Here is a 13,460-nt window from a genome sequence, read left to right as displayed (position 1 = left end):
GACTTTTGTAAAGCTTTAACAGGCTAGGCTTCTAACAGGGCGAACTTCAGAAGAGTTCAGATAGTTATCTTGTGAGTTTCATCTCACCGTGGTTTTTCCCATTTGGGTTTCCACATCAAAAATATTTGTGTCAAGTGGTGAATGTTTTTGTGGTTATGATCTTATGGTTGATTTGATTAACTACTTAACTACTTTGATAAATCATGATAGCCGGAAGCATTGAGAAATGAAGTCAGTTGACATAAGATAAAGCATTTAGATGCTTAAGAGTTTGAAGTTGTTTATCATTAATTTATTATAATAGTCAACTGGTTTATCTTATGAGTTTTTATCTTGAGCGTGGTATTTCATTGATTAATTTACTTTGAGAGATTGATTTTGAGATTGGGAAAGTTTGTATTAGTTTTTCTATTCGTTGATTCACCCACCCCCCCATTCCCCCCTCCCCCCTCTCAGTAATTGACCGGATACTTATTCTTTCATCATACCATCAGTCCTTTGTATCTTACCCTAAGGAAGTGATCCTCGACTTGTAAATCCTTTCGGGAGAAGTGAACTTCCTTGGACAATGAGCCCAATTTGCTATACTTGTTCATATAGTGTGAGTTAACTCTCATTGTGGATTTTCCCTTCTTGGGTTTTCCATTTGTGTTCATTTCTTTATTTCTCACTATTGCTAATCAAATTAAGGTTTTTAGTTGGAACTAAATTGTGATATAAAGTTTTAAGTTTTGATCAAGATTGATTCACCCCCTCTCTCTCTCAGTCTTGGGGTGTGTTCAACACAAATGCAGTAGCATGTCAGGCTATTTAGTTATGTATAATCTTAATTGATTTGAAAGAAGGACAAGAAGATGGTCTAATGATATTTTATAATAATACACCATCAAAAACCTTGAGAGGAATCCAATCTTCCATAGATGAAAAAAAAACACAGAGATCAAGTATCACTTCGTAAGGGAGTTGGTAGAACATGGAGAAATTAAAATTCAATATTTTATACCTCAACAATTTTACCAAGCCACTCACAAGAGATGGTTTTAAGCACCTAATAAATAGTGTGGGCATCATAGATATAGCGTAGCATCTTTGGAGCCCTCCAATCAGCTTAAGAAGTCATGTACAAATGAGTTCTGGAATGAATAATTTTAGCTCAAAAAATATAGGACGAGGTTGAAACAATTCTCGATTAAGGATGAGTGTTGGAATTTATTAAACCCGTCAAAACTCTTTTTGGGATCAATTTATCCCCTCTTTCCTTTTAACACCAACTACAACATTTATTTTTTGTTGGCTATGAAGTAAATGTAGTTAGATGAATTTGAATTTATCTGAGATGGATACTTTTGAGAGAAGATAACAAGGAGACAAAACAGAACAATGTTTTTTTGTATCTCTGATTTTTGAGTAAAAAGAGAAGTTGCACAAGCGACAGTAGTCTTTGGAGGAAGAATAGAAAAGTGCAACAGTAGAGTGTTGAGTAGAAGAATAGTAGCAACAGCTACAGGAAATGAGTTAGTTCCAGACAGTGCCCTGCAACTCCAGAAAGAGCAATCATAAACAATAGTTCCAAATAATACTCTGCAGCTTCAAAAAGGGCAGTCATTCACAACACTAATAAAACTGTTTGTAAACATTTTGTAATAAGGATATGAAAGTTCTTGTAAATGATATTTTGGAATAAATAGAAAATATGCTTAAAGAGTTTTTTTATGAGTGTAACTCTCTTCCATTGGTCTCCGTAGTTCGTTGTGTTTGGATTCTATGACCATCACTAGTGTATCGGCATCCATTAACAAGGTTGCAAAGGTATTCGGTTTCCACTATCATGTCACAAGGTGGTTTACTAGAGCCCATATGAGATATTAGATTAAGCTGAGGCTTGTTTCCATCGAAAGCTCTTCCATGTTTCCATCGAAAGCTCTTGCAGTATCGTAATTAACTAGTCCTCTGTCACAAAACAGAAGTTTTCAAATAAGAGTTAACTGAATTAGGATACTGACATGAATGCCGGTAATCAATTGAAAAAACACAATTAGGGTCTTAAACATGCATAGCTTAAGAAGTTTAATGAAGCTGTAATAGGTGGGTCAACACAACAGTGCAATTCCAATAAGTTATTGCATAACTCAAACAAGAAGGGTATTAGGAATAACCTGATATCTATTCTGAACATGAAACACAAAGAAAAACCTAAGCATATGACTAGTTCTAAAGCACAATCATTTTTGCACACATTGAGACCAATTACAGGGTACAATAAATACACCATGTACTATTATGATTCATTTGAAAACACGTGATGTATGGAATTTATTCTCTTCAGAAACAGTGCATACAAATATTTCTGTTTCATGTTCTATATATTTTCCTGTCAAAAGTTAAGAAACCAACAGTAATGTGTAGTACATTTCCTCTCTTCTGCAATTGTTATTTTTTCTTTGGCTATTCTACCAAAGAGACAGAACCATGGAGTAATACATCTCAATAACCGTCACAAGTTAAAGGGACATCTTACCAAAAAATATGTATATTTTGGAGTGAGGATGTTATTTGAAGTTTTTGAGTCTGAGATGTCAACAAGTGATACGAAGGAAATGCTCCCATATACATACAAGTGCAACAAATGGGGTTGTAAGACAACCAGTTGACATTTATGCTTCAAGTGGACATTTCTTATTAGAAGATCGGATACATACCACCATTTACATCTCAGGTACAAAGCGAGAAGTTATAAACATTCTGATACCAGATAGTGTCAAACCTTGACTAAGAACTTCTTTTAGTTTGCAGGCAAATTTGGTACAACTGCATCCTGAACTGGTACCAAGGGCAATTTACCTCCATAAATTTCAGGCAGTTGGCTTTCATCAATATCCATCAACAGAGTTGTTCTTATGTCCTTGTTCTCAACTATTGATACCTGAAGAAAAACAGCAAACATTAATTTATAAAATTTAGGCTAATCGTTTTGGCATACCATGTCCATGTGCAGGGCTTTAGATGTAATTAACATCATTCATGTTAATACAAGAATCAATCTTGCAAAAATGGGTTATAAATTATCCATGTTTCTAATGCTAATGACAGTTTATTTGTCTTAACGGTTTTTGTTCACCACATTATATGGTTAAAGCACTAATGAGAGAAAAACTTCCTTGAAGCAATACAATGTTCAAAACTTGATCTGCATAGTTTTAGGGTATGAGATACCTTTTGTTTTGTCTTTTTGTCAACAAAAGGACATACTATGTTCCATGCTGCCCAGAATATGTACGGAAGATGAATAAAGTACAGCTTCCCTAAGCGCTCTGGATAGTAATTCTGTCACATTTATAGCGCATTAGATTGAAATCAAGAAACGACTTCAATTATTTCCCATATTCTCCTTAACTTTCTATGCTTTAACACAGTGATCAATAAAAATTCAAGGAAAACAGGGTATCCATTCTTTATTGCCTCCATTTTCATGTTTGAATAGATAAATAATCTTCATGCAATTTTTTATAAATAGAGAAAGTACACCTGTCACTTGAATTATATTTCTGTGATTGATGGGCCTTCGTCTTCAAATTTCTTTAAGTCAATAATTATTTTAATGTACAGCTAGATGATGTTTCACACTAGCAAGATATCTTGCTATACCCTTAATCTTAAAGCTTCATGTCTAGTGTACATGATAATTTTGTTAAACCTGTGATCATCCATGGCCACGATATTCGAGATATACAAGAAAGTATAAAGCAATTGAAAATAACATCAACGTGCATCTGCTAGTAGAGATACACAGATAAGACTTCAACATAGAGCATCTTTAAAACCTAAAAGTGATGGTCGCAGAATGTATAATTAGGAAACACATCATACAGCTAAACATACCAATCCCAAGTGCATGACACATAACCTTTATGTGATGCCATCTAGCACAGTTACAAATTTTTGTTGACCAAAATATCCCCATAAATAGTAACCGTTGCGTTAAATCCCCAATCTAAAATTAAAATGTAGGGATTATCTAATGCCCATGGAAGAGGCCATATTTAAAACTCAACACTGATATATAAAATCACCTACAACAGGAGCTATGAAATGCAATGATGATGGGTTATGAATAGGCCATCAAAACTTCTGCAAAATCATCATTTATCTTGAGCCAAAGCACTTCCAGATGTCTCTGAGAATCCCACACGAGGGATTTTCGTTTGAAAAGCCTGCCCAAACTGACACCTTGAAAAAAGAATTGAGATACAAGGAAAACCTGACTAATGACTACTGTAAAGCAGTTGCAATGTGACAAATTTATAAACATGGATTTAAAGACCAAAGAAGCAAAGGTGACAATTGAGATCATGGTTAGTACGTTGACTGTGTATTGTAAACCTTGGATGTAAATATTTGGTGCATACCTTGTCCATCGGTGTTAACCTTGTCCACCAGTGTTAACAGATATGGAGATTAATAACTGGGCACAGTGAAGGTCTTTAAAAAATGCTCTGCACAAGCACAGTTGTGTGTTTAACCTGACCATATGTGCCTAAACTTCTTTATTTTGAAAAAACTAAACAAAGATAGTAAGGGATCGTGCTGGAACTAAGTGCCTTTTAGTTATCTAACCATAGTATGATTTCAGAAAACATTGCTTAGATTGGAGCATATCAAGAAGAGGAGACAAGTCTTAGTGTTTTGGGGAGAAGAATATTTTAAAGAACGAAGGAAAGATTCTTTAATAGTCCATGATGCTGGGCAGTCTGTATATGGTATTGCAGATGGCATATAGCAATATGGGACTACCCCATACTACTTGTGGAGGCACCTAATTGTGCTACAAATGAAACATACATACCTTAATCCTGTGTGAGATTTAGAAAAGACAGCTATGAAAGAAGAAAAACTTAAAGATGTGGGATTTCAATTGCAAGAAGAGGCCATGGAAGAGGGAGAAATGTTGGACTCAAGAGAACCAACCATTAAATAGATCTATCCACAAACACGGTATTTCAGATTCTATTATCAGGTGTTACACTTATTATGGACTTCTTTAATTGACAAAGACTAAATAAACAAACTGCAGTTCAACATATTGTCATCCATGAAGGGTTAAACCTGTCATCAAGAGTGACCTATCCATCCACATCTAGTAGTGTCATTTCCAAAGCGAACAATACACATGTCAAAAAAAATCCACTATGTCAACAGACCTATTAGATATTGGTCAGACTGTATCATTTATCCACCATAAGGTATTAAGAGTGCTTATAGTGATGAACAAGATGGCAGGTTCCTCCACATTTGCATCCTCTTCTATCATATTCCCAGTACCGGCTTTTCTTGGTTTCCTCCTCAATTGTTGAGTAGTTCATTTGTTGTGGATAAAATGGTTACTCCACCACTCACATGTAGAATTATGTCAATTGTGCAGTATTTTCTTCCTCTTTGGCCAAAGCATATTCACAAGCCATTCCAACAACATTAAAATTGGGCAAATAAATGGCTGGCTTGCTAGAAGAAGCAAAACATGAGGAATAGAGTCACCAGAGTTTTTGCTGTTCCAACAACATTAAAATTGGGCAAATAAATGGCTGGCTTGCTAGAAGAAGCAAAACATGAGGAATAGAGTCACCAGAGTTTTTGCTGAAAGAAATCAAGTATATACATAAATCGGGAAATAGGAGAAAAGTTGGCTACCCTAACTTAGTGAAGTACTAACAAGAACCAAAGGTATACTTATTCCCACTTGACAAGGTGGGATCAAGAATGTTGATCCATGAAGATGAGTTCATACATAACAGTGTCAACCTCTTAGCAAACCTTTAGATGGAGGCACATGAGGCTATAATTTGTTGCTGCGTGTCAAAACTATATGGGAAATCTAGCAAAGGAAATTTAAAGGGTTTTAAGCAGCATAAATAAATTATCAAGAGATAGATAGTTTGATAGGCAACATTATGAAAGTGAGCAACACTATTGATTCATCAATTTAATTGTGAAGGATTGACATTTAGACATGAAATGGAAAAAAAAAAAGAAAAAATTGAAAATTATGCTACACCAGGTGATGGGGACAAGGATACAAGTTTTGAGGGACCAAGGTACAACAATGGCTAGAGATACCGCAAGGCCTCCAGAAGGGCCACTGAGGGTTTATGATATTTTTACAATGAATTATTTATGTCAAAACGGCGCGGATGTATTGAGGATCCTCATGTATTCCTCTATCCCCCAAGGCAGTCTTGACATCCCCCATTAGAATGAAGAGTATCCCAAAGATGCTTGGACAGATCACAAAAGTGTAAGGAGACTCTTATGGCGGGCTTGACCACCACCACATGAATCAAGAGCATTCCAAGTTTAATTGGACATGCTCTGCAAGGGTCAGTACAAACACGGGGCCATCCAAGTGTCTCGGTGCCCAAGAAATGCCCAGGTATCCATCCATCCTAAAAAACCTAGTTGTACAACCCTATTCAGAAGGGGATGGCCCTGGAGCTTCTTCCCAACATCCTCTCCCTTTTTTGGGGATTAATTTTGGAAATGCCCTTGCACCATTCTCCAATCCTTGGAACATGGAGAAGGAACATGATTACATCGCCTAAAAAACTGAGGATGCATCCTTAAGTATTCTAGGCAAAATTATGAAAGCTACAACTGTACGGAATTCTTTCAATAAACTAAAACAACAAATTGTGGAGATGTTACACCTCTTACAGCTATCATTCGCATCACATTCTAGTATAATTTTCATGAGCGTGACTAGATTCTCTTGTAGGGTTTGCAACTTTATGGCTTTCTCTCCGACCTTTGGGAAAATTCATCCCAATACACATAAACCAAGCAAAACTAGGCTACCATCTGTTGGAATTGAACTGAGCAATGACTTGAGACCTTACTTAAAGCTAATTTACTCGTGTTTCAGATTTTGTGCAGTCGGATCATTCACACCTATGGATACATCCATCCCTGCCTCCACAAAATTGGTAATCAATCAGGATATTCTCAAACCATGTTTGATGAACCATTTTTTCTTGGGCAGAGACTGTTAATCTCCAGGGAGACATTTGAACTTGGGTCATCATTGTGAACTCTCGCTGATTTACTGCTCGACCATTGTGATTAAAATAAGAAAATATAGGATTGGTAAAACAGAAACCAAGCAACAAATACATAGTTAACACCCCTAGAACATACCAAATACATGCATTATCCAAAAAGCATGAAAGAGTAAATTTTAAATTTGAGTTTCGATATCAAAAGTTTATCAACCTGCAAGATTTCAAGGAGTGCAAGGTATCCACGAATGTCAACATGCTTGTATGTCCATCCTTCAAGATCTACTATGATGGTAAACTTTTCTTGTCCGCTTGATGTTCTATAGTCATTTCAAAAATGAAAATAATATATTCAATATTAAATGAACGAAAGTATAATTTAGCATGGAGATTCTTTATGTTGACAATAAAATAATAAACAACAAGAACTAAGTTTCTTAAATAGGAGAATACCTGGAAGCCATTTTATCGAAAGTATAGACAAAGTAACCTGCACAATAGTTACAAAGAATTTATGATTATGGAAGACTGATAAATGATCAAATGACTACAGACTTAGTGTAGATGGAGATCGTGGGATTCATTTTATTAGATTTGTTTTAACTAAATATTTGATATCTTATTATTTTCGCATGCAACCTACTCATATATGCGGCATTTGAAAATTTGACCTACGTTTTGTGTCTTCAAGAGCCTTATGGCAGGGTTTGTGCCTTTTCAAAATTACAACTGCAATTGGCCTTCCTTTTTTGTCAAATCCTTGCATACAGACCATGTTCTTCTTCAGCTCATTTGTGATCACCGTTTCCGAGATACAGCCATGGGGTACAAAAGTCTGTCTCCATTTTCTATACTTTATATATAACTCAGAAGCGTGTTGCACATTGGATTCCCGAGCATATAAGAAACGCCGAAGAGTAGCATCATCTGCAACCTGGATGAAAATTAATAGGTAATAGAGACATGAGTGATGATTGAGATATATCTGTAAAAGTACAATACCAATACTGAGGTACAGAAAAGATCGAAAGCACATTTAGATGTACCAAAAAAGCATCCAACTAAATCCACACAAGACTGAATTTTTTTTTTTTATTAAACAGGAAAATGTGGTAAAACCATTAAATAGCAAAGAGGATAATCTTAGTACTGTGGTAGAAATCTAACTAAGCAAACCCCAAAATCAAATTAACTAATTAAGGAAAGTTTAAGGGTAAAGGAGACCTATTTTCATTTGTGACAATTGGCATGGCACCAGAGTTTCAATAGCTTTGAAAATGACTACTTCATAGATTCCTAGCAAATCCAGCATGTCATTATAGGTTTATAAATATCTTCCATATATGACATGTCTTTATACCAATGGTATGCATGTGACCACCCCATAGGACTTTGAGGTCAAAGTCACGGAAATTGAATATCTTGAAATGTATATCCTGAAACATAGTACTTTTATCAAGAGTTCAGGCACATCTTGCAAGTCATGTAGCTTTTCAAGAGGATTGATTGCTGCATTCAAGCTGTTAAAACCATTTGATTTGTTGTGGACTAGGAATCAAACTTCAAATTGTACAAAAATAAGAAGAATTAGGCAATTTCTAGAGAGTATCCACTGCTGGAATTTCCTTATTGTGAGTGGAAAATTATTGCATCTTAGAAGCAATCCATTTTCTGTATTCATGACATACTTGAGATTTCTACTTCCATCATTCTATATGGACTATTATGGCATCCAAGTAGTAACTAAGGAGTTTTTCATATATCATTCTATACTTGAAAGATTCTAAACACATTGCAGATGACTACCCTAAATAGTCTATACTGAAAGCCAATTATGTTAACAACCCTACCTCCATTTAGAACAAGAATAGTGACAAGGTGCATCTCATATCTCTTTCATGTGATTCTCCGGAATGTGACTTTCATGCACCTAGGTAACTCGATTTCCTTGATCCCTGTGATGCGAAGGCTTTTTTGTTGACTATTTTTAAAGGAAAAAATCCCTGTTACAGAAACCAGATTTCCGTGCCAGTTAAGTTTTGGGCATGTGGGGCTAATCAAGGAGTGGAACGTGGTAAATTTAGAGCGAGGGGACAAACAGAATTCAACAGATAATAAATCTTTCACAGGGAAGAAAAATGGGAGATGTAGCCCATCCATGGGACGACATCCTTGGTAATTTTATTTGCCAGATATAAAAATGTAGATCAAGTTTCATGTCAACAAACCTTATTTATCTAACCAGTGCAGCGATCTCTCTGCATCCATGAAAATGATCTCCCTAAACAATTTTTGCGCAACAACTTAAGAAAATTCTTTAATAGTGTGATCCCCTGCTATTGACGACTTCTAATTTTAAGCGAAAGTGATCTTGCGCATGTTTCTTCAAGGAGTTACCACTATTTAGGACAGAATATTTTACCCTTGGGCACCAAAGGGAGGCTCCAATTATACAGCCACAACTAATATTTTGTTGGCATATCCCATCTTACCTCAAGATTTTTCTTTATATTTTATGTTTATATTTTCCCTGTAAATTTTATGTGATAAGAGGAAATAGGCAGCGTCAAAAGAAAATCGTGAGACTACCAACCCAAAGAAAAGCTTCTATATTTCCTAAACAATGTCGTACATAGAAAATGTAAGAATCCCTTACGCAGAACCTTCCTATAATTATCTGTAATTTTGCAGTTCAAAGAGTTGGATGGGATTCAGTTCTATGGAAGAGGTCCTGATCCTGTTTTTAGACAGGTTCCATGGAATTGATGAAAAAATTCGGCTACAGAATTAAACTAGTCCTTTCCTCCAATTTGAAGCCCTACAACGATGTTTAAGAGCAGGGAGTGCCTTGCATGGCCCTCAAATCTTTTTAATTTACCGGAAAGGGTCCCAAATTATCTCCAAACACCAGCTGAGAAATTTACGTAGACCTGTACCTAATTTTTGTGATGATAGGATAAATAATTGAATTTTTTTTCCGCAATGGGTTGGTATTTTGTATAGAATTATCATTCTTTTAGCTGGTTATTTTTTACATAATCTTTATCAATTTAAGCCCTATGGATTCACAACCCATGTGCTCCCATTGTGGATGACTTTCGGCTTAATTAAATGAAATTCAAAATTAAAAAATTTAATATAATTTTAGTGGATCATCCATTTTTATAAAAAAAATAAATAAATAATCATATATTATATAGATTAAATGGTTTCTATTCATTATTATTGATATAGTGTAATCTTTAAATTGGCTGTTACGATTCTCCTCATAACATTCATAATTTTAATAAAAAAAATTTACTTCTAAATTTAAAAATTTAATTATTTAAACTGAAAACTTTTAATTTAATATCTTGAGAGATAAAAGAATTCTACCAAATCACCGATTTTTTCCATTGATAAACTCTTCCTTGCAGAGTTCTTTAACAAATATGTCATAGCAGAACTTAAATACCACGATCAACAGTTATTTTCCACATTTATTCTCAACAAAACCTTCACTATTTACCGCTTGAATTCATACATTATAATCAAAGCTTTAACTGTATCTGTAAGTTAAAAATGTGAGCAAAATCTCACCAGCTTTATCTCAGAAAAGCAAGATTGCTTTCTTCACATTGCGCAACCAAATTGAAAGATAGTCATTTTTAAAAAAAATTTGAAATGTATCAGAAATTGAAAGAGGGAATTATAACTACATGCAGCTATTTCCAAAATTGAAGCACCTAATTTGCTGTGATCAATTTCTAAACGCGTAAGGTTCTCAGGTTATGGCTCAATTCTGTGATTAAGATGTAAGATAAACTGAAAGAAAATTTATAAAGACGTAATTAAAATTTAGAGACCTTCGGAGCAGGATCGTCTTTGGCAATAATTTCTCGCATCTTCATTATCTTGACTAGATCTGCGTCAGAAATGTAATGGCATTCATCAGGCTTGGCCTCGCCATTCATTCCATTCTGGCTGTTAGCGCTTCGCAAGTCCATTTTCTTCAAACAAAGAAAATAAAAACAGACAGAAGCTGAAGATGAAGGTGAAAGCTTTATAATTTCATCAATTTGTAAGAGCCGGCAGTTGAATCTTCCAAATTAAAATAAAGATTCCATGCACCACAAGAACGGTAGACTTTTTATTTTTTATGCAGAGTCAACGCAAATGGCATCTGGAGATGTTTTTGTCTGTTTCTGAGTTCCTGTTCCTTCTGCACGTTTCCGATCGAATCGCGTGGAGATTTTTAGAGTGATGCATTGATTTAGCTCATTTTCCATAGATTTGCCCAAGAGTCGTCGAAAGTAGCTTTCTCGAAATGAACAAGTTTTGAATTTTTTGGTTTATTCCACTTTTCAGATATTCCACGCCCGAACTCTGCATTCTGGTTTGAAAAGAGCATTTGAAATAGATTATTATTTATTATATTGAATGATCCAGAGTGGAATCAATACGCTTTCACACTACATGTTTGTGTATAAGATCTCGGAATTTTTTCTAAATGGAGAAGAGGGATGCCATGATTTAATGATATGGGAGATTCCAATATTTTTTACTAGATTAATTAACAAAGTTTCAGAAGGTTATTAATTTAATATAATTTATAGATTCAAGGGGTTTGTGGTTTTTGTTTGAAAAAATGTTAAGAATAGATTAGAATAGAAAATACATGCATTGCTTAAAGTCTAATGTCTTCACACAAAACTTGCAAACATTGTCTTAAAGCCATGAACATCACATAAGATTATAAAAAATATAACAACCAATTTCTTGAAGGCATTCCCAAGATAACAAAGATGTCAATTTACTAAAAGGCAATCTCAAGATAAATAGAGTTATCGGCCATAACTAAATGTTGAAACCAATATCATAAACAATAAAAAACCAAAAATAAGTAGCCCAAGGATAAACAAACCAACAACACAAAAGGAAAAGTAGTTAGTTTTGCAAGAGAGGCTTTTGTCCTCGAGCAACACAAATCTTCTTTTATCTAAGCAGTTGATCCACTTGACATATGATACGTTGAATTTGAAAATTCATCTTTAAGTTCTTCTTCGAAACTACCTATAGTTAAGAGAAGAAAGAAGCAAGACAATAAAACATATTAGAGTAAAGTGTTAGAACCACAAATTCTTGATGATCATTATGGTTATTAAAAACTACTTTACATCTGATTCCCCATAAATGCAATAAAATAACATGACTGATTCCATTGACAATCACATTGAACTATGAAGCCCAATTCTGAGTAAGGCTTCTTTCCAATTAAGATTATGTTTAAAAATAGCAGACAAGTAATGAAACACAAAATTCCATTGTTTCTTAACAAATTGGCATCCCCCAAAAAAGTTTCTTATATCTTCATGTTTTTGGCAAAAAGGAGAATTAAAGGGAACTAGACCATAATACACTTCAACTTGCCCCCAATGGGAAATTTGCAATGTAGTATCTTCCAAGCCATTAATTGAGCCTTTGAAACAATTTTTTATTTTCAAATTTGAGTAGAAAGTTTTGCTCAAAAAATTTCACTAAATTTGCAATTCCATTTGATGTTCAAGAGAGATTTATTGGGAAACTTAGGAAACAACTGTAGATATATATTTTGTAAAGGAAATAATTTGCTTGAAATGATAAGATGGTAACTGATGCTCTGCAAAAAGGGCAATGTTAGACTAAAACTTGTGGTCGTATAACACACAAAAACATAAGAAACAAAGACAAATGTTAGTGTTAATCAACCAAAAACAAATCTAAGCAGACATACCAAAAGAGACACTAAAAACATGATGAAATATTTAACTATGGAAGTAAATACGACAAGACATCTCTAAATGCCTTCTACCATGCTCTTAGATCCTTCTCCCTTGTTCCTCTCCTCTCCAAGTTCCAAATTAGTGTAGCTCTCAACAACTTTTTGCACTATGGCTTCTTATGGAGATTCAAGCTTGAAAATGCTTTTAAACTTATGCTATGCAAGTGTAAAAATAAGCTAAATATGAGATGCTATGAAATGAACTAAGATTTATTTTAGTCTAAAATGACAATATATTATTGATTTTATGCTAAAATGCTCTCTAAAATTGACTATATATTAAATGCATACAAGTTTTCAGGATCTGGATTATGAAGAAATGGGCTCTATTTATAAGAAAAATGGAGCAATGGATGGTTGAGATTGAATAATCTCAACAGGGGTCAGGATTGAATGATATTCAATCCATGTGAGGGCTTTCAAACCAATCCTAGAATGACAAGTGTCAATATGAGAGGGGTTGAAAGGAGAGGGAATAAGCATTAAATGCTTGACATGACCTGAGAGTTAAGGTCAAGGTTGGGTTGAGTGAATAAATTCTTTATTCAAAGAATAAAGCTTTTATCCAATGGATAAACTCTTGTGCAAAGGTTAAAGGGATAACCATGGTCAAA

General features: G+C 34.5%; 1 protein-coding gene across 1 annotated transcript; it reads right to left on the bottom strand.

Annotated features, from left to right (window-relative positions):
- Positions 1-2,284: 2,284 nt before the first annotated feature.
- Positions 2,285-11,395, bottom strand: LOC131050218 (sec14 cytosolic factor). Its single transcript, XM_057984402.2, has 6 exons — positions 10,892-11,395; positions 7,722-7,980; positions 7,500-7,536; positions 7,261-7,366; positions 3,214-3,324; positions 2,285-2,923 (listed from the first exon to the last, which is right to left on the bottom strand). The coding sequence occupies exons 1-6, from the start codon at positions 11,030-11,032 to the stop codon at positions 2,783-2,785; spliced, it is 795 nt and encodes a 264-aa protein (XP_057840385.1). The 5' UTR covers positions 11,033-11,395; the 3' UTR covers positions 2,285-2,782.
- Positions 11,396-13,460: the final 2,065 nt, after the last annotated feature.

This window comes from Cryptomeria japonica, chromosome 3, assembly GCF_030272615.1.
Source record: "Cryptomeria japonica chromosome 3, Sugi_1.0, whole genome shotgun sequence".
Classification (NCBI taxonomy): Eukaryota; Viridiplantae; Streptophyta; class Pinopsida; order Cupressales; family Cupressaceae; genus Cryptomeria; species Cryptomeria japonica.
The sequence above is the reverse complement of the archived record's forward strand: the minus strand, read 5'-3'. Positions and strand labels throughout refer to the sequence as shown.